This window comes from Manis pentadactyla, chromosome 9 (genome assembly GCF_030020395.1).
Source record: "Manis pentadactyla isolate mManPen7 chromosome 9, mManPen7.hap1, whole genome shotgun sequence".
In the NCBI taxonomy this organism is placed as follows: domain Eukaryota; kingdom Metazoa; phylum Chordata; class Mammalia; order Pholidota; family Manidae; genus Manis; species Manis pentadactyla.
The window spans coordinates 57,505,066-57,524,486 of record NC_080027.1 but is presented as its reverse complement, the minus strand read 5'-3'; the positions used below and the strand labels follow the sequence as shown (position 1 = coordinate 57,524,486).

Here is a 19,421-nt window from a genome sequence, read left to right as displayed (position 1 = left end):
CCACAGTATGCAAGTCATTAATTTGATCTTTCCTAGGTAGGGCCTCGTTGGGTCTTATATTCATTCACTATATTCATTATAAAATATATGCACACTTTCTCTGGGCTGGCACAGTTTCAGTTGCAGAAGATATGAGTGAGCAAAACAAAGATCCTGCTCTTCTGGTTTACTTATAAGGTGGGAGGTAGACACTAAACAAGAAAGCAAAAATGTTGTAATGTTCAGGAGTGCTATAAAGAGAATTAATAAACAAAAGGGGATAGAGTGATGGGGTGCTATTTTAGGTAGGGTCATACAGTTAGCTTCCTGCCAGATTAGCTTTGGGCTGGTTCCCCACATATCCTTAGAGACACAGTATGGTATAATAAAAGGGTTGGGGTATCTGACTTGTTGCCTATATGTGACTATGGGAAATTATTTAACCATTCTGAGCCTTAGTTTCTTCATCTGTAAAATGTGAGTGGTAATAGCATCTGCTCTGTTGTGAGAATAGAAAGTGAATGCCCAGCACACGGAGAAGCACTGTGATTGGTAGCTCATAATACCCCTGAGGGACCCCTGGGACCTATGCCCCTGCCCTGGCTTACTCTCCCAGCTTGGAGTTCTTGCATACCTGGAGGCCTGTGTAACAGACAGTTCCACAGGGTCAGGAGTTTGTATGTATGTATGTATGTATGAATTTTTTGTAGTTGTTTTAGATCACTTTGTCATCCAGGAGTCTTCAAAATCAAACACATTTTAAAGATTTTACTGCTTATCTCTAGGGAGAGATGCTTGGGAGTAGTGTAAGAATTTCTGCAATCTTAATACAGTTCTCCCTCCACCATTCCGTTATTTTCAATTTTGAATACAAAAAGCTCTGAAACCGTCAAACTCACCTGACATGAGGCTGCTTAGAGTCTTTGTCCGTTTAGCTGTATTTGCACCTCTTTCTGCAGAAATAATACTATTCCACCTTTGGGGTGCTGCTGCCAGGCCTTGCAGCAGTGTATATGATTTATATGCCATATTTTCTAAAGTCTATAAAATTCTGAATCAGAAATACATCTGGCTGCCGTAGCTTTTGGGTTAGGGATTCTGGACCCTTATTGTATAGTAGTAATCATAGACATATTGCCCACCAAGGGGAAAGATGTTCCCTTACAGGAATCTCATTATGTAAATCTTAGCATCATCTTGTACTTGGAGGGGCCCTTAGAGATCATTGCCAACCTCTTACTGTGCAAATGAATTAACAGTGAGGTGCCCTGTATGAGGGTACATAATCCTCAGCTAACTTTGATTACAGAAGGTTGTTGCCAGTTTTCCCAGTGAGGGTGTGGGGAGAAGGGACAAGAACTAGGCCCAGTGCATTTCCCACCACTTTGTTCCCATTTTCCCTCATTGTTTCTTTCCTTAGCCTCCCTAGATAATTAGCTTTTATAAGACGGAAACTCCCATGCTGCCCCCCAAAGGCAACATGTGGTTTGGGGCATTGAAAGGAGAAGAGGGGGATATCTTCAGATAAGTTGTGGGCACTAATGACTCCTCACATGGAAATAGTGGTGTTCTGGGGATGGGGCCACCATCAAGTATGATTGCATATAACAAACTCTCGAGAACAAGCTTATGAAATCACATATGTGATAGGGGCTGAGAGGTATGTCAGGGTGAGAAAGATAGGGACCGGTAAATACACATAGATAGTGGTGGTTTCCATGCTTCTTCATCCCAGGTTTATTTTATCCCTAGGGTGCAAATAGCTATGGGCAACTTGGCCTTGGCCATAAGGAAGATGTGCTTTTTCCCCAGCAACTGGATGACTTCTGTAAACCTGGATGTGTCAGGAGGATCACAGGAGGAGGGGGCCACTCTGCTGTTGTCACAGGTAACTTCCTTCAAGAGTAGAGAGCCCCTCATTTTCTTATTTAGACATTTCCCCCTAGGGTGTTACTATGGCCATCTTTCAGCCTTGTATTTTGCAAAGGAAAACATTCTTGTGAAAGAGCCAGGTTGCTATCAGTGAATTCTAGATTGTCAGAGCTGAAAGGACTTTAGAGATCTAGGCAACCCCTCCATCCTGCTCCATTATACAAATAAAGCTTAGAGAGGAAAACTGACTGCTTCAGGTTATAAGAAATTAATGGGAGAGTTGCAACATATATGACATGGTATATCATATATTGCTGTTTAACTTTCACATAGGAGTTAGAAGTCTTTGCAATTAGAAAGAATATTCCTTGAGAAGGAGAGCTTTGGAGTTTCCTTAATTTCTGTCACAGTACCTAGGATGGTACTTCACAAGTACTGCAAGTGCTGCAATATTGCAAAGGAGGGCATATTGCATCCTTGTTATGAACATGAACTCTGGAATCAAACTGCCTGGGTTCAAATCTTGGTTCTGTTCTTTATTAGCTGTGTGGCCTTGGGAAAGTCGCTTAATTTCTGTGCCAGTTTCTTCTCTGTTACATGGGGATAATGATGGTGGATGAGGAGAATCAACAGGGCTGCATTATGACATTCTTGGGGCCTGGGCCCTTTTGCCTTTGTGAACCTCTTCCTACATAAAGAAACTTCAAACATTTTATTTTATAACTGCGTTGATATAAAGATTAGTATAATCCAGGTTAGATTTAGTATTATGTATTAATTATTATTACATTTATTTTTTCTTATTTTAAAGGAATTTAAAATTAAAACATTTGTGTGGGCCTCTAAAACTACTATGGGCTCTAGGAACTGTGCCCAAAGTATAAGTCGCTCCCACACTTTAAGCTCTTAGAACAGTACCTGGCACATTCTAAGTGCTGAATAAATGTTGGCTTTTATTGTTACTTGAGTAGATGCTCACTTTGGTCATTGATTGGCTACTGCAGTAGGACTTGGAGTTTCCATTTAGATATTAGATTTGAGCCCCTTGGCCCTATGCCGTTTGGTCCAGTGCACATTAACCTTTATGGCTTATTAACATGGGTAAGAGAAAGATTATTGGGTTTGTGACTCCAAATAAGAGTGCAATCCTTTTGCTTGCTTTGGTGGTTGTGGTTTCCCCTGTGCAGACAATCACCAAAGCCTTTGTTTTTGCAGACGGAGGAAGCCTTTTCGTCTGTGGCCTGAACAAACATGGCCAACTGGGGCTTGGTCATACAGAGGATATTCTGTATTTTACCCCCTGCAAATCCCTCCTTGGTTGTCCCATCCAACAGGTGGCCTGTGGCTGGGATTTCACCATTATTCTCACAGGTGAGTTCACTTCTAGGCGATCATCACTGGGAAGGCTTTGGGTGAGAAGAGCATGATGGTGGTGATGCTGATTGAATGAATGCTTCTGTGTACACACACACACACACACACACACACACACACACACACACACACACACACACACACGTTCTCTCTGGTTGTCATATAAATTTGGAGGTGCCTTTTACAAAGAGAGTTTGAACAGTAAAGCTTAAGGCTGGAAAACTTTGGCCAGCGCCTGGGGCCAGATCTCCTTTGGTGGCCACTTCCTGTCCCAGAAGCTCACAGAGAGCTGTGTGCCTGGGCTAGCTGGCAGTAGTGCTGGCTAAGGGTTACTTGCTGCAGAATGCGGTGAGGAAGCATGAGGAGAGCAGAGGTTGTCCCTACAGTGATGACAACTTGTTTCCCATTGAAGGGTTAAGAAAATATATATATATAGTTGAGCAGAACTGTTCAATGTCTATGAAGTCAGATAGCAGGGTAGAATGTAGGTTGGGTGGGGATGGCCAAAGAGTTAATAGAGTAATGTTCTTGGGAGCAGCTGGCAACAGTTACCTTGTCAGCTGACTTTTCCCTGGAAGCAGGTTTACCCTGTCCAGCTTGCTGTTCTGGATTGAAGGACCATCTACAGTTTCTGACTAGGCTCCCTTGTCCTCACAGTCCTGTGGCTAGGGCATCTTCTGACCATATGCTCCCCCCAGAACCTTGAAAATCCCAAGCTTAAAAAGACCACTTTAGCACATGGCATTCAGTTACTGTTCCCTACCTGGCCCTGTTGTTGCTTTGTCTATTATTCTCCATACTCCCCATACTTTTCTTTCTAATAATACCAAATAGTACATGTTGTTCTTTGTCTGGAACAGTCTTTCTTGTCTATCTGATGCACTCTCATTCCTTCTTTAAAATTCTGCTTAGGTGTTGCCATCTCTCTTCTGTGGATGGGTTGTGTAATGTGTATTGAATTTGGCAGTAATTATTAGAATCTAAATAATAGGTATCATTATCAATGATCACTATCACTAGGCCTGTGTCGGGGTGGTAGGGAGTCAGTAGATAACAGTGTTTCCTACTCACATTTGGAACCAATTGTGAGAAAGGTGGAGAGGAGTCAAGACAGTTGGAACTCAAACTCCATTATTTTACCATTATCAGAGCTAACACTCCTCTGATCCATACTTATTCTGCAAACTCTGGGCTTCCCTTAGGGGAAGCCCTTACTATGTGTCAGCCCACAGTGCCTGAGCAGAAGGTACCAAGCCACACATGTCCTGTTCCTTTTTTGAGCTCACTAATTGGCTAAGTTATCCCTCCTCCCCTAGAAAGCAGTGAGTATGGGGAAGGGCTTAGTAAAATAATAGAAATTGTGTCACATAGAAACATGAAAACTGGGGAATAAGTATCTTCCCATCCTAATGCTAGGCACTGCATAATGTTCTGCCCAGATAAGCTATCATTAAGTAGGCAGTGTAGAGGACAATCTGTATGGAACATTTAGTCCAGGGCTAGTGTTTTTACTCCTGGAGGAGTGGTGAAAGCAGGGAACATGGTTTGAATGTGCTGAAGCACAGGGCCCCCGCTCTTCCTCTCATCCTCCAGCATTTACCTTTTGGTCATAGATAGCTTACTTTTTAGATTGTGATTTAAGTATTTGTGTTTTGCAGAAAATGGTCAAGTTCTATCATGTGGATCCAACTTCTTTGGTCAATTAGGAGTTCCTCATGGGCTTCCAAGATGTGTAGTTCCTCAAGCCATTGAGGTAAGGCAGCATCCAATATTTAGCTTGCCCGTGTCTTGTTAAAGCACTCCTAGGGTATTATCGTTATTATTGTTACCCCTCCCAGACTGAAAGACTGGCAGGGTCCCTGAAAACCCATGAGGGAGGTAGAATTTAAGATGAAAACTTAGATTTTCTGGGAAAAATTAGGTTGGGTGGATGGAGGTGGTGAGTGAAAAAAACCTGTTAGCCCTCATACACATTATACATTTTTGTGAAGTAAGACAATAAGGGTAATATATCTCATAAAGACATTAATGATGTTTTCCAATTCTAAAATTCATAATAATAGGAACTGTGTTGGAAACAGGTCCAATTAGAAGTGACCTACCTAAAGACAGTAAGCTGGCAAATGGTATAGGCTAGTGCTGTCCAAAAGAAATATGATATAAAAATAACATGTAAATGAAAATTTCTGGTAGCACTATTTAAGAAAGTAAAGAGAAATAGGTGAAATTAGTTTTTAAAATAACAGCTTTAATGAGATATAATTCATATAAAATAAAACTTTTACCCTTTAAAAATGTGTAATTCACGTGGCTTTTAGTTTATTCACAGAGATGCTCAACCATCTAATTATCTACTTAGATAATTATGACCATTATCTAATTTTAGAACATTTTCATCGCCAGCTAAGAAACTGTGTACCCAGTTGCAGTTTCTTCCCATTTTCTCCTACCCCACCCCTTGGTGATCAATAATCTGTCTCCATTGATTTGCCTTTTCTGGGCATTTATAAATGGAATTATAAATATGTAGTCTTTTTTGTCTAGCTTCTTTTACTTTATGATATTTTCAAGTTTCGTCTATGTTGTGGGGTGTGGGTAGAATTTATTTTAATAATTTTAAAGTTAATCCAATGTATCCAAACTATTTCATTGCATTTTATATGTCATATGAAACTTATTAATGAGACATTTTATATTCTTTATTTTATACTGAGTTGAACTCTGGTGTATATTTTTCACTTACACTATGTCTCAATTCAGTAGCCACATGTAGCTAGTGGCTACCATCTTGGACAACATGAGGATTAGACAGGACTCCTGCCCTAGTCCAGAGCTCTTTCCACTGAGTTGTATTTAAAATATACATATTAATATTTTAATGATCAGAGCAGGAGTATGGAATTTTGAAAGAACTATGCTGGGATCTAAAATGAGTTTCACCACCTTAGCTGCTCCACTCCTATCTAATTTCCTTAAACTCTGACTCAGAGTGGGAGATCTGTTGTCATTGGAGAAAGCATGGTCTGCTCCCAACGTTTTGCTGAATTATGATTGCTTCATATGAATTAGGAAGGTAGGGCGTGGGGCATTATTTGGTGTCATGGTTTCCATGGTGTTTTAGTCCGTTCAGGCTGCTAAAACAGAAATACCGTAGATGAGATGGCTTAAACAACAAACATTTATTTTTCACATTTCTGGAGGATGGGAAATCTAAGGTCAAGGCACCAGCAGATTTGGTATCTGGTGACCCTCCTGGTTTATAGATAGCCATCTTCTTGCTGGGCAAAGAAGCTCTCTAAGGCCTCTTTCATAAGGGCATCAATTCCATTCATGAGGACTCCTTTATCATGACGTAACCACCTCCCAAAGACCTTCCTTCCAAATACCATCACATTGGGTAAGAGGTCTCAATATATGAATTTTGGGTGAATACAAACATTCTGTCTATAGCATATGGGATGCAGGGAAATCTAGACTCTGTAGTCACTGTTGTAGGAAGTGTACAGCTTCTAGTTACAAATAGATGGCTTTTTAAGAACCTAAATCTAAGTTATAATTAATTTAGCTTAAGTCACATTATTAAAGAAGACAGGGGAACAATGTTTAAAATATGTTAGATGACAGAATGAGGAGGTAAAAACATTTTGACAGGCTTTTTCATATGGGACAATGAGAGGAATGTGCCAAAGTGAAGTATAATAGAAAGTCATTCATTTATTTAATAGCAACTGTTGTGTACAGGTGCTGTTGTTAGGAAGTGGGGACAAAAGTGAATAAGATCCAATCCTAGCATTTGAGGGTCTTACAGTTAGCAGTACATGTTAGATACAGAAACATCCAAACACATTATCATGTTAGAACTGTGGTAGATGCATGTATAGCCTCAAAGGAGGGAGTACTGAACTCCTTGGGAAAGATGGGCTGAGAATAGGCTATGCTAAGTCTTGAAAGTTGAGTGGGAGTTTACCTGGTTGAGATAGGATGCATGGAGTAGGTAGAAAGAAGGGCATTCCAGCAGAAGGTAGTATAAGCAAATGTGTAGAAGCATGAAACAGGAGGATTTGGGATACTGCAAGCAGTTTAGTATGATTGGAATATAATGATAGAAGCGCCAGCGGGGAAGGGGCAAGCGGGGAGGTAGTATAGGATAAACAGTAGGAACACTGTTTTAGGGAGGGCCTGGATGGGGGAAGAACAGTGTATTGGGGGCCTGATGGGATAGTGTGGAGGATAGATTGAAGGAAGATTACTCAGGAAACTCTGGCTAATGCAGATTAAGAGAGATGGCCTTGGTCCAAACTAAAGAAGTGGGAGTAGAGATGAAGAGGTAGGAATGGAGGTGAGTTGAGGATGTTGAAGAGATTGGATCTACATGTAGAGCCTTTTAGTTTTGAAAAAAAAAGAAAAAAATTAATTGAAGATCAATATGTTCAAACTGTGTTAGCAGTAAGATTTGATCTTCTCAAAAGCTAATGTGATTGTGGGCTGTATTAAGAGAACTAGTGTCTGGAAGAAGGGAGGCCAGAGTCCTGTCCTTTGTGCTAGTCAGACTGTGTCTGGAATGTTGTGTTCCATTGTGGGTTTGGTGCTTAGGTTCTGGGAATAAAGGTAAGACCCTGCCTTTGAGGGTCCTAAAGTTTAGAAAGACACTGTGGATCTGCAAATAAACAATGTGCTAAAGCTCCATAGGGGCTATGATCAATGCCTATACAAGTCCCTTTAAAAGAGAGATTGACAAAGACCTGAATGTAACTCATGAAACCATAAATCTCATAGAAGAAAACAGGTAAAAATCTCTTGAATATAAACATGAGCAACTTTTTCTTGAACACTTCTCCTTGGGCAAGGGAAACAAAAGCAAAAATGAACAATGGGACTACATCAAACTAAAAAGCTGTACAACAAAGGAAACCATCAGAACAAAAAGGCATCCTATAATATGGAGAATATATTCATAAATGATGTCTCCGATAAGGGGTTAACATCCAAAGTAAAGAGCTCACACACCTCAACCCCCAAAAAACAAATAACCTGATAAAAAAATGGGTGGAGGATCTGAACAGACACTTCTCCGAAGAAGAAATTCAGATGGCCAAGAGGCAGATGAAAAGATGCTCCACATCACTAATCATCAGGGAAATGCAAATTAAAACCACAATGAGATATTATCTCACACCAGTTAGGATGGCCAACATCCAAAAGACAAGAAACAACAAATACTGGTGAGGATGCAGAGAAAGGGGAACCCTTCTGCACTGTTGGTGGGAATGTAAATTAGTTCAACCATGTAGAAAGCAATGTGGAGGTTCCTCAAAAAACTAAAAATAGAAATACCATTTGACCCAGTAATTCCACTCCTAGGAATTTTACCCAAAGAAAACAAGATCCCTGATTCAAAAAGACATACGCACCCCTATGTTTATCGTAGCACTATGTATGAAAAATAGCCAAGCAATTTGGAAGCAACCTAAGTGTTCATCAGTAGATGAGTGGATAAAGGAGATGTGGTACATATACACAATGGAATATTATACAGCCATAAGAAGAAAACAAATCCTACCATTTGCAACAACATGGATGGAGCTAGAGGATGTTATGCTCAGTGAAATAAGTCAGGCAAAGACAAATACCAAATGATTTCTCTCATTTGTGGAGTATAACAATGAAGCAAAACTGAAGGAATAAAACAGCAGCAGACTCACAGACTCCAAGAAGGGACTAGCAGTTACCAAAGGGAAGGGGTTGGAGATGGTGGGTGGGGAGGGAGGGAATAGAGGAGTAAGGGGCATTTAATTAGCACACACAATATAGGTAGGTCATGGGGAAGGTAGTATAGCACAGAGAAGGTAAGTAGTGACTCTATAGATAGCATCTTACTATACTGATGGACAGTGACTGCAGTGGGGTGGGGGGACTTTATAATATGGGTGAATGTTGAAATCACAATGTTGTTCATGTGAAACCTTCATAAGATTGTATATCAATGATACCATAAATAAATAAGTAAGTAGGTAAGTAAGTAAAGAGAGATTGAGTAACCAGAGCATATTTAGAGGAGATAAACCAAGCAGGGGAGGGAGTTTGAGACTGGGTGATGGCTGTTGGAATTGGGGAGGTTTCACCTAAAGAAGAGATAAGTATTAGTTCTTTGTTGCTGTGTAATAAATTGACCTAAAATTTAGCAGCTTAGAACAACAAGCATTTATTATTCATAGTTTCTGAGGGTCACGAATCTGGGAATAGCTTAGCTTGTTTCTGAGGAGGTTGCAGTTAAGATGTCAGCTGGGGTTGCACGCAGTTTGCTGAAGGCTTGACTGACTTGCTAGATCCACTTCCACACTCTCGGCTGGCAGGAGGCTTCAGGTCCTTGCCACATGGCTTCTCTGTTGGACCATTCAGGCATGGCATCTGGCTTCCCCAAGAGTGATTCGAAAGAAAGGCTGAGCAGGAGGTCTCAGTCCTTTTATCACCTTGGCTCTGAGCCACTCTTCACTTCCTTATCCCATTCACTAGAAAGAAGTTACTAAGTCCAGCCCACACTCAACTGGAGGGCAGTTAGCTTCCACATTTTGAAAGGAGGGGTTTCAGAATTTGAGGACCTATTTTTTATTTTTTATTAAGGTATCATTGATATACAATCTTATGAAGGTTTCACATGAGCAACATTGTGGTTACTACATTCACTCATATTATCAAGTCTCCCCCACACCCCATTTGCAGTCTTGAGGACCTATTTTTAAAACCAGCACGAGACATCTGAAAGAGGACATGACAGCTGTTTTCAAATATTTGGAAAACATTGTCAGAAGCTACAGGCAGCTAGATGTGGCTGCTTCCAAGGAGAAAGTGGAATGGTGTAAAGATGGAGCAGGCACTTGGAGACATAGTAAGCTGCTGGAAGTAGGCATTTGGCAGGGGTTGGATGACACTTGGTGGGTATTGTGGAGGGGTTTGTAGCATTGCATGGGGACTGGATTAGATCAGAGGTTGTCAAACTAGAACCTTGGCAAGTAACGTTCTATTGGAACACAGCCATGCCCATTCATTTATGCATTGTCTATGGCTGCTCTTATGTCTAGTGGCAGAGTGGAGTAGTGTGACAGAAACTCTGTGAGGCCTGCAAAATCTAAAATATTTATTCTCTGGCCCTTTATAGAAAACATTTATTAACCCCTGGACTGGAAGACCTTGAAGGTCCTTCCCAGGCCTGAAAGGCATTGTAAGATGGTATTTTTAAAGACCTTTTTTCTTTAAAAAGGTGTTTATGGATGGAAAAGTTGGGAGTTGGCAGCTCTAAACTAATCAGACACATAATGAGGGCCATTCTGTGCTGTATTTGGGCATAAATTACATAATGTTCTGTAGATGGATGATTCTGAGATCCCAATCTTTTCTTTATTTTGACAGCTCCTGAGAGAGAAGGTTGTTTGTATTGCTGCTGGACTGAGGCATGCTTTAGCTGCCACAGGTGATCATTACGCTTTTATTTTCTAAGTAGGCATGTAATAAGGAGAAACAGCTTTAGCAGAAATAAACTCTAGGGAGTAATGCAGAGTGTCCTGCCGTGCTGCACTTCTGATTAAAAGGAGGGGACAAAGGCCAAAGTCAGGTGGGAAAGCCTTTAGCAGGTCAGGAGGAAGAGAAGTTTTCTAGCTCTTTATGATGTTCTAGGCATGGTGCTAAGCTCTCTTGTTTTACTTAATACCCCGTTTAATCTTCACAACCTCAAGGTGGCTGTGAGTTAAATTTTTGCATATGAAGAAACTGAGGTCCAGAGAAGCTAAAGCACTTACCCAGGGTTGCACAGGGAGCAAGGGAGGAAAAGGTAGAGCCGGTATCAGTCTCAGTCTAGGGCGGTCTGGATTCCAAGGCTCCCATTCTTTGCTGTGAACAGCACTGCCTTCCAAGTGATTTAAAAGCTTTACATGAGCTTGTCTCCTGTACCGTGGGAGGGTGATGGATCCATGGCTGACAGGGTGCGTGAGGCTGAGGGTGGCAAGTGGAGAGGGCTGGTGGCGTGTGGAAGAAGTGCATCTCTCTTCTCTCTCCCTTGGTCATTTTTGTGCTCCCACTCCTGTGAGCTGGAGGACAGCCCTAACCGGCTGGGCAGCTGAGGCTCAAGCATTTAGTAAGTCCACTCATGGAGTGTGGAGAGGAGAGGCAGCCGGGAAGAGGCTGGTGGGGCACTGAGCTCAAGGTCGTCTGGGGCTTCATATTGATCATACTTCACAAACATTTTTAGGTTTTATTTTGAGATAATTGTAGAGTCACATGCAGTTGTAAGGACAAAAATAGACCTCATGTACTCTTTTCCCAGTCTCTCCCAGTGTAACATTTTGTGAAGCTGTAGTTCAAGAGCACAACCAGGATGTCTTTGTACAGTCCAGATGCAGACCAGTTCCATCACCACAGTGATCCCTCCTGTTGCTTTTATGTCGGTGTTCATTTTCTACCCACCTCCGCCCCCTTCTCAGTTCCTGGCAACCACGCTTCTCTTTTCCAACAATAATATTGTCATTTCAAGAATGTTATATAAATTGTGTCATACAGTATGTAGCCTTTTGGGATTAGCTTTTTTTGCTTAGCATGATTCTCTGGTGATTCATCCAAGCTGTGAGTATCATTAACTTGTTCCTTTTCATTGCTAAATAGTATTCTATGGTATATATAGATATGCCCTGGTATCAGCCGTATCAGGTGGCCAAAACAAAATACCCCAGACTGGGTGGCTTAAACAACAGGAATATGTTTTCTCACAGTAATGGAGACTCGAACTCCAAGATCAGGGTGCTGGCAGAGTTGGTTTCTGGTGAGGCCTCTCTTCCTGTCTGGTAGGTGGCTGCTGTCTCACTGTGTCCTCACTTGGCCTTTCCTCTGTGTGTGCACAGAGAGAGGGAGACTGCTGGTTTCTCTTTCCCTTGTTCTAAGGACACCAGTTCTATCAGGTTAAGGCCTCCCTCTTATGACCCCTTAGCCTTACTACCTCCTTATAGGCCTCATCACCAGATACAGTCACACTGGGCCTAGGGCTTCCACACATGACATTTCAGTGACCCACTTCAGTCCATAACACATACAGTTTGTTTAACCAGTCATCCATTGAAGGACATCTGTTTGCTTCCAGTTTTTGGCTATTAAGAATAAAGCTATAAATATTTGTGGACAAGTTTTTATGTGAACATAAATTTTCATTTCTCTGGGATAAATGCCCAGGAATGTGATTGCTAAGATATATAGTAGTGATTACACTTTCATAAGCAGCTTCTTCTCTTAGAAGGCAGCAGGGCTGGAGGATTGCCTATCACTGGTTTAATTCCCCCTTCCCTACCAACTTTCTGTAAATGCTAGTCCTATGTGTACATTCCTGTCCAGTCATAAAGCAGCAATTTGTATTATGTTTGACTGACTTCATTGTAAGTGCTCCTCTCCCCCATTTAATCTGTAAATATTTCTGCCTCCATATCTAAAAGAAAAGGGTGCCTTCTGAAACCATTACCAAAATATCATCATCATACCTACAAAAAATTAACAGTAATTCTGTAATTTATCAAATATCCAGTCAGTGTTTAAGTTTTCTTGATTGTCTCAAGAAATACTTTTTTACATTTTGAATCAGGATCCGAATTAGGTGAATACATTGCAGTTCATTGATAGGTATCTCAACTCTCTTTTTAAAAATATTTACTTAATTTACCATCTTAACCATTTATAAATGTACAGTTGCGTGGTATTAGATACATCACATTATTGTGCAACCATCACTACCATCCATCTCCAGAACTTTTTTCATCCTGCAAAACTGAAATTCTACATCCATTAAACAGTAACTCCCCATTCCTCCTTTCCCCAGCCCATGGCCACCCAATTCGACTTCCTGATGCTCTGATTTTGACCAGTTGTACAAGCACATCATACAAGTGTGGTTGTATATATTTGTCTTTTTATGGCTTATTTCACTTAACATAATGTCCTCGAGGTCTATCCATGTTTTAGCATATGTCAGAATTTTCTTCCTTTTCAAGGCTGAATAATATTCCATTGCATGCATATGCCTCATTTTGCTTATCTTTTCATCGGTTGTTAGACACTTGGGTTGCTTCCACATTTTAGCTGTTGTGAAAAATGCTGCTTTGAACATGGGTGTACAGATACCACTTTGAGATCTTGCTTTCTTTAGGATATATACCCAGAAGTAGAATTGTTGGATCATACAGTAGTTATGTTTTTAACTTTTTGAGGAACCACCATCCTGTTTTCCACCATTTTACATTCCTACCAGCAGTTGAAATGGATTCCAGATATCTCCCCATCCTCACAAACAGGTTATTTTCTATTTTTGTTTTTTTTATAGCCATTCTAATACACATGAAGTAGTATCTCATTGCAGTTTTGATTTGCATTTCTCTAGTGATTAGTGATGTTGAGCATCTTTTTATGTTCTTAATGGACATTTGTATATTTTTCTTTGGAGAAATGTCTATTCAAGTCCTTTGCTCAGTTTTGAATCAGGTTTTTTTTTATTATTGTTGACTTTTAGGAGTTCTCTATACATTCCAAATATTAATCCTTTATCAGGTATCTCAAGTCTCTTTATGTATAAATCCCTTTTCCTATCTTTATTTTTTTCTCCTTGAAATCTATTTGTTGAAGAGATGGTAAGTTTTGTTCTATTTCAATACTGTGTTTTGCTCACATTGTGTTCAGTCATTATCACTTATATTTCACAAAGCAGGCTTTGCTGTTTACAGCCTAAGGGACCATTGGTTATAGGTTACTTTCAGAGAAGCAGAATCTTAATGTTGCTTGTGGGTGATGGGTCCTAGCCACAGACATCTGACTGTAGACCACATATATAAAATCTCACTTATGCATTTGTATGAGGTTCAGAACTTGGGTACATGAATTAGATCCAGTGGATATGAAAATAAAAGGCCATTCCACTGAAATAGTGGCTACTAAGAAGCTACCTTGCAGTCATAAATAAATACTTATTTGGCAATTAAGGAATCTTTAAATTTATCTTGGTCTAGTAGGAAAGGATCTGTGGAAGTGTTAGGAGAGCTGAGTCCTAGCATTTTCTGGGCTACCAGCTCCCTGCATAATCTTGGACAAATCATATCCCTTCTTCAGGACCTTATCTAGTAAATGTGAGGATTGAACTTGATAGTCTTCAAGGTTCATTCCCACTTAGTCTGGAGTCTGAGTTGTCCTTTTAGATTAATCATGAATAAGGTATCATTCGAGTAATTTAACTCTGGAGGGGTGTCCTGGATCTTTTTGGAAGGAGTTTTACAATGTAGGAGTTTTCTTTAATGGTCTTAGATTACCCTGAAGACTGGACTTGTGCCTGGCTCAGTGGTAATCCCTATGACCAGGCCTAGGGCCCCTAGAAGCAATAACTTTTTCCATAATATGCATGTTAACTGAGAATGAATTGGGAATCTTCTATAGCAGTGAGGTTCAGAGAGCAATCTGTTCCTAAAACAGATAAGCATCTGCTCTTTTTTCTCTTCTGCTCCATTGAGAAGGAAGTGGCATTGTGTTCCAGTGGGGGACTGGTTTGGCATCATCTGGACGGCGGTTGTGTCCTGGGCAGACTCTCCCACTGTTTTTCACAGCAAAGGAACCGAACAGAGTGACAGGTAAAGCCCGTATTTCTTCTAAGTGCTGCATTTATGCTTTGTCAGTAAGCAGAGACACAGGCATGCAAAAAATGGGTAAATGGAGTTTTGCTTTTACAATTTCTTAATTCTTTCTGTTGGTTGGTCTATTAGTCATGTTAGGATTTGGGGGCCCAGTAAAGGTACCACTCTTCACTGTCAGTTTGGAACCCATTGAGGGGTAGATGCAAGTCTGATAGGTGGGATTAAAATGGTAGCTCTAGAACTGTTACAAGTTAGGTGGAAGACATGACTTAGGTGGTTGGAAATAACGTGTATCAGTGGTGAACCTCTAAATTCTGAACCCCAGATTGAACTTGCCCACCAGGCAGTGGGATGGTTGCATAGAGCCAGCCCTGCTAAGCTTACTACACAGCAGAGAGCACAAGGGGAGGCACCTTGTCTGCAGGCAGGTGCATCCCAGAGGGAACTCTGGAAGGACTGTGCCTCAGATGGCCAGTTCCTTCTCCTATAAGGAAAGCAAGAGTGAGTAAGGGGGGCCAGGAGTACGCCCATAGCAAAATCTCTCTTCATGGGCACAAGGAGAGGTGGAAAGGAAGTGTTCTTCCCACAGGTCTGTTGGTCAGTCTTTGTTGGTCAGAGGGTCTATAGGGCTTTCTCATTTTCTCTCTTTCTCTCTGGGGCTCAGTTTCTCTCTCCCTTTCTCACAGCTTCTCTCTCCCTCTGCTCCATACTCTCTGTAGATAGCACTGTGCTCCATCTCCTCCTCTTCTGCCTTTCTTCCTCTCACACTCTCTTACTTCAGGACCTAGTTTACTGAGGGTCGGCTGGAGGCAAAACCTGGACAGGAAACCTTCTTTCCTCTAGCTGAGAACAAAGGAGGGAATTTTAAGAGTGGTAACATATGGGGAAAGAAGAGGGAAGGGAAAGCAGCAGTGGGTGGGGTACTAGAGAGTGGGGCCGTTCTGATTTTCCTGAGTCCTAAAGGCTCTCCTCCTCAGCCGCTGGTGGGGTCAGCCACCCGAGGCCCATATGGAGCTGGGGAGGGTGGGTACTTTTAGAGAAGAAGAAAGGGGCGCTGGCTGCCAGACAGGAGTCAACCCACTTCGTATGACACTGAAAACAGGCATAATGTAAGTTCATACTTCCCACAGTTTTTCCTGCCCCACCAAGGTGATCCCTGGCATACCTGCTTTCTCATTCCTCTGTGCTTGCAGGCAAACTGGTACATCTGCCTTTTCCTTCCTGTTCCCCCTGAGAAAATCTGGATAATTTATCAAGGTCTAGCTCAGATTCAGCCTTTTTAGTTAAGATGTTTCCTTCTTCTTGCCTCTATTGTATTTTCTTCACGTGCATGGATAGTACAGCACACTGAACCATTATGAATTGTTTATGTGTTTTCCTACATGCCAAAGATGACGAGCTTTGTAAGGGTAGGAACTGTCTCTGTCTGTTTTAGCTCAGAATCTGTAACTAGAAGGATTCCGAAATATTTTTATTTGGTTTGTTTAAATGACCTGCTTGGGATCTGCTTGGGACACAGCTTAGATTCAGAGTTGATTTGAGGGGGGTGGGTTTCGGTGAGACTTTAGAATGGCTCATCGACTTCCTGCCCTTAGAGTCTGTCACTGTTCATTCTCCTGTCACCCCATCACCACAGGTCCTGGAGGTGGAACCTTGCGTGGCCTCTCCTCACGTGGCCACTAAGGGCCTAGTGCTTTCTCTCTGGGGAATGTGGTGGAAACATCTGCTTTGTCCCTTTGTCATTCCACAGGATACTTAAAGGGTGACAGGCATTTTATTAAGACACTAGTTAAGTGGAAGTGTCAGAAAAAAGAGTTACAGACTAAGACTATATCCCCACATGCTAGACCAGATGACACAATGTAGCAGAGTTACTTTGGGGTTATTATACCTTGTCAGTGAGGACTGTGTAATTATGGGAGGAGGAGTGCTGGATTTGGAGATGGAAGGCCAGTTCAGATTCTAGTTCTGCTTGTTGTTAGGAGGCCTGGGTTAGTATTTCAATGCCTGCATGTGATAGCAGCTGAATGTATGAGATGTTATTGCTTCTAGGCCCACTCAGCAGACAGAGCTAGGGAATATACATGTACACACTATTTATCTATGTCTGCCAGAAGCCATGAGTTGACTGATTTCTCCAGTTAAATCCAATATCACATGTTTGATTCTAGCCTTCTACCTTTTCCTATCTATGCCTTTCCTCCTCTCTGATGGTGAGAAATTTACTTATTTGTTCAATCTCCTGGTATGCAGCTTGTCTTCCTACTGTGCCAGCCATCTTCTTGGCCAGTGCCACTGACTCAGACTAGCCTGCATTGGCTCAGAGTTTCTCCCAGACCCTGGTAGTGCTGAGTCTTCTGCCTAGTTTGTTCTGTTATAAATATAATCTCAAAAGAAAAAAAACATTTTTTTTTTGTAGGTCTAGAGAATTCTAAAGCAGTGTGTGTTCTTGCTGGCTCAGATCACTCAGGTGCATTGACAGGTGGGTACCAGCTCTTTGAGTTTAACCTGCCATTCAGAATTGTTTAATGTTTTTGCCTCAAGACATGCTATGGGATACAGAGGGAAGAGCATAGACTTTGGAGTCAGAATTCTGATGCCACCAGTGGTCTAATCTTAGGCAAGTTACCTTACTTTGCTGGGACTGTTTCCTTGACTGTAAAATACTTAGTGGGTAATTTTGAGGATTAAGTATGATAATATATGTAATGTTCTCACATGAAATATAGGCTTACTTCCTTTCCTCTGAGTCTATACAGTAAGAGTGAGACTATCTCCCTCTCGGTAATTATAATTGTCAAGTCAGATAACCAACAGTAAATTTATATGTAACATCTTGTTATCTTATCCACCAGATCCATTTCAATATCTAAAATAACTGTCTAAGCTCTCTAGCTATTTTGTTTAGCTGTTTAATCTGAAACTAACCTATTTTATCCACCTATATCTTTCAAATCCATATATCTTTCTTTTTGTATGCTCTCTTTGTGTTTATCTTTATCTACTCTTTTCTCTAACTGTATATCTCTGTATCTTTCATCTTTGTGTCTTTCTGCCTAATCTATATATCCATAGGTCTAAGTCTAGTTATGTATGTGTTTTATTGTCAATTTTATCTTTTTATATACTTCTTTAATTTACCTCCCTCTACCACCTCTTTGATCTGTCCCTCACTCTCATCTTCTCTCTCTCTCACACTAAGTCTCTCTTTTTGCCTGTGTGTCCATCCATACATTTGGCACACCCAGCTGGTAACAGTATAAACTTTTTAGTGACAATACAGTATGTTCTTAAAAGTGAAGGTTATCCCTTCCTGTTACCTCCTTCAAAGCCCAGTTTGCCCTGACCCCTGCTGGTAGAATGGAGACAATGGTCTGAGAGTTTTAATTTTGGTAAGACCTTTCACAGAGTTGAATGCATTACATGTTTTAAACAAAGGGAAATAACTTTCATACATGGTGTTTTCAGTGTTTTATGTGGCTATTCAGATGGTGGCATGCATTCTTCAACATCAAGTTTGTAATGTAGTCCAACTGGAAGCTACATTATCCAGAATACAAGAGCCACATGTGAGAGTGTAAATACAAATTCTGAACTACAGACAATTTGTTATTTAGTGAGTTTAAAACAACCAACTAACAAAAGAAATACCTACTTTTAGCCTATGCCTTGTGTTAGTTAGATTTATATGTATGTTAAAAGGGTTGAGTTGAAATGAATACCAGCTATAAGGGACTTACCTGGGCATCTGGTCCCGCCTCTCCTTTTATAGAGGAAGGACTGGAGGTCCTGAGGTGGGAAGTTCATGCCCCAGAGTCAGTGAGGGTTGGGAAAGGCTGGACATTCTTTTCTGAGAATAAGAGTATACTAAAAGATATTTCTATTCTGTTCTAATTAATTTGAAATGGCTAGCATTACATAAACATAGTGATTCACTGATTGCTTGCTGATATTAGTTTCTTCAAAAAAATCTTGTAATTCATAAAGTTATTTCATATGTGAAGCACTTTTATTATGGTGTTTTTTAAACACAGGTGTTGAATTTCTGCTTTTTAAGAATAATTCATATCTAAAAAATTCACCCTTTACAAGTGTACAATTTGGTAATTTTTAGTATGTTCACAAAGTGAATTGGTTTTTGATATTTTGACAGTGAGTTAAAAAATTGCCAAGATTAATACTCATCTTTCCTGGTCTAATTCAGACTGTTCCACATTGGATTTGTTCAGTGCTCTCTAGAACTTTGCTCTGGAGTTGTAGGTTATGTAACTGTTTGGCATTGCAGCAGAATTTAATTTTGCTTGCTGACACAACAGTGCAATGATCCACATGTGGAAGACAGTTTGTCTTTGCAAAAAGATGATTTAGACTTACTAAGATAAATGAAGGCCTATTATAGACACAGGCTCCTTGCCAGTGGCATATTGGTAGCTAACAAGTCCATTTAATGAGTTGACACTTTGCTGAGGGGCTTCTCTGCCCTCATGTAAGGCATCCTTATACTTTGCACATACTGGTGAAGTCCAGGGAGGTTGCCTTCTCTCTGGGCAT

At 40.8% G+C, this 19,421-nt stretch overlaps 1 protein-coding gene across 1 annotated transcript in view; it reads left to right on the top strand.

The window, feature by feature from the left end:
* Positions 1 to 19,421, top strand: part of SERGEF (secretion regulating guanine nucleotide exchange factor) — a 238,778-nt gene that overhangs the window by 2,058 nt on the left and 217,299 nt on the right. The window contains 6 exon segments of the mRNA XM_036888140.2: positions 1,732 to 1,867; positions 3,067 to 3,222; positions 4,884 to 4,978; positions 10,633 to 10,693; positions 14,754 to 14,867; positions 17,290 to 17,352. Coding sequence (XP_036744035.2) covers positions 1,732 to 1,867; positions 3,067 to 3,222; positions 4,884 to 4,978; positions 10,633 to 10,693; positions 14,754 to 14,867; positions 17,290 to 17,352 — 625 coding nt within the window.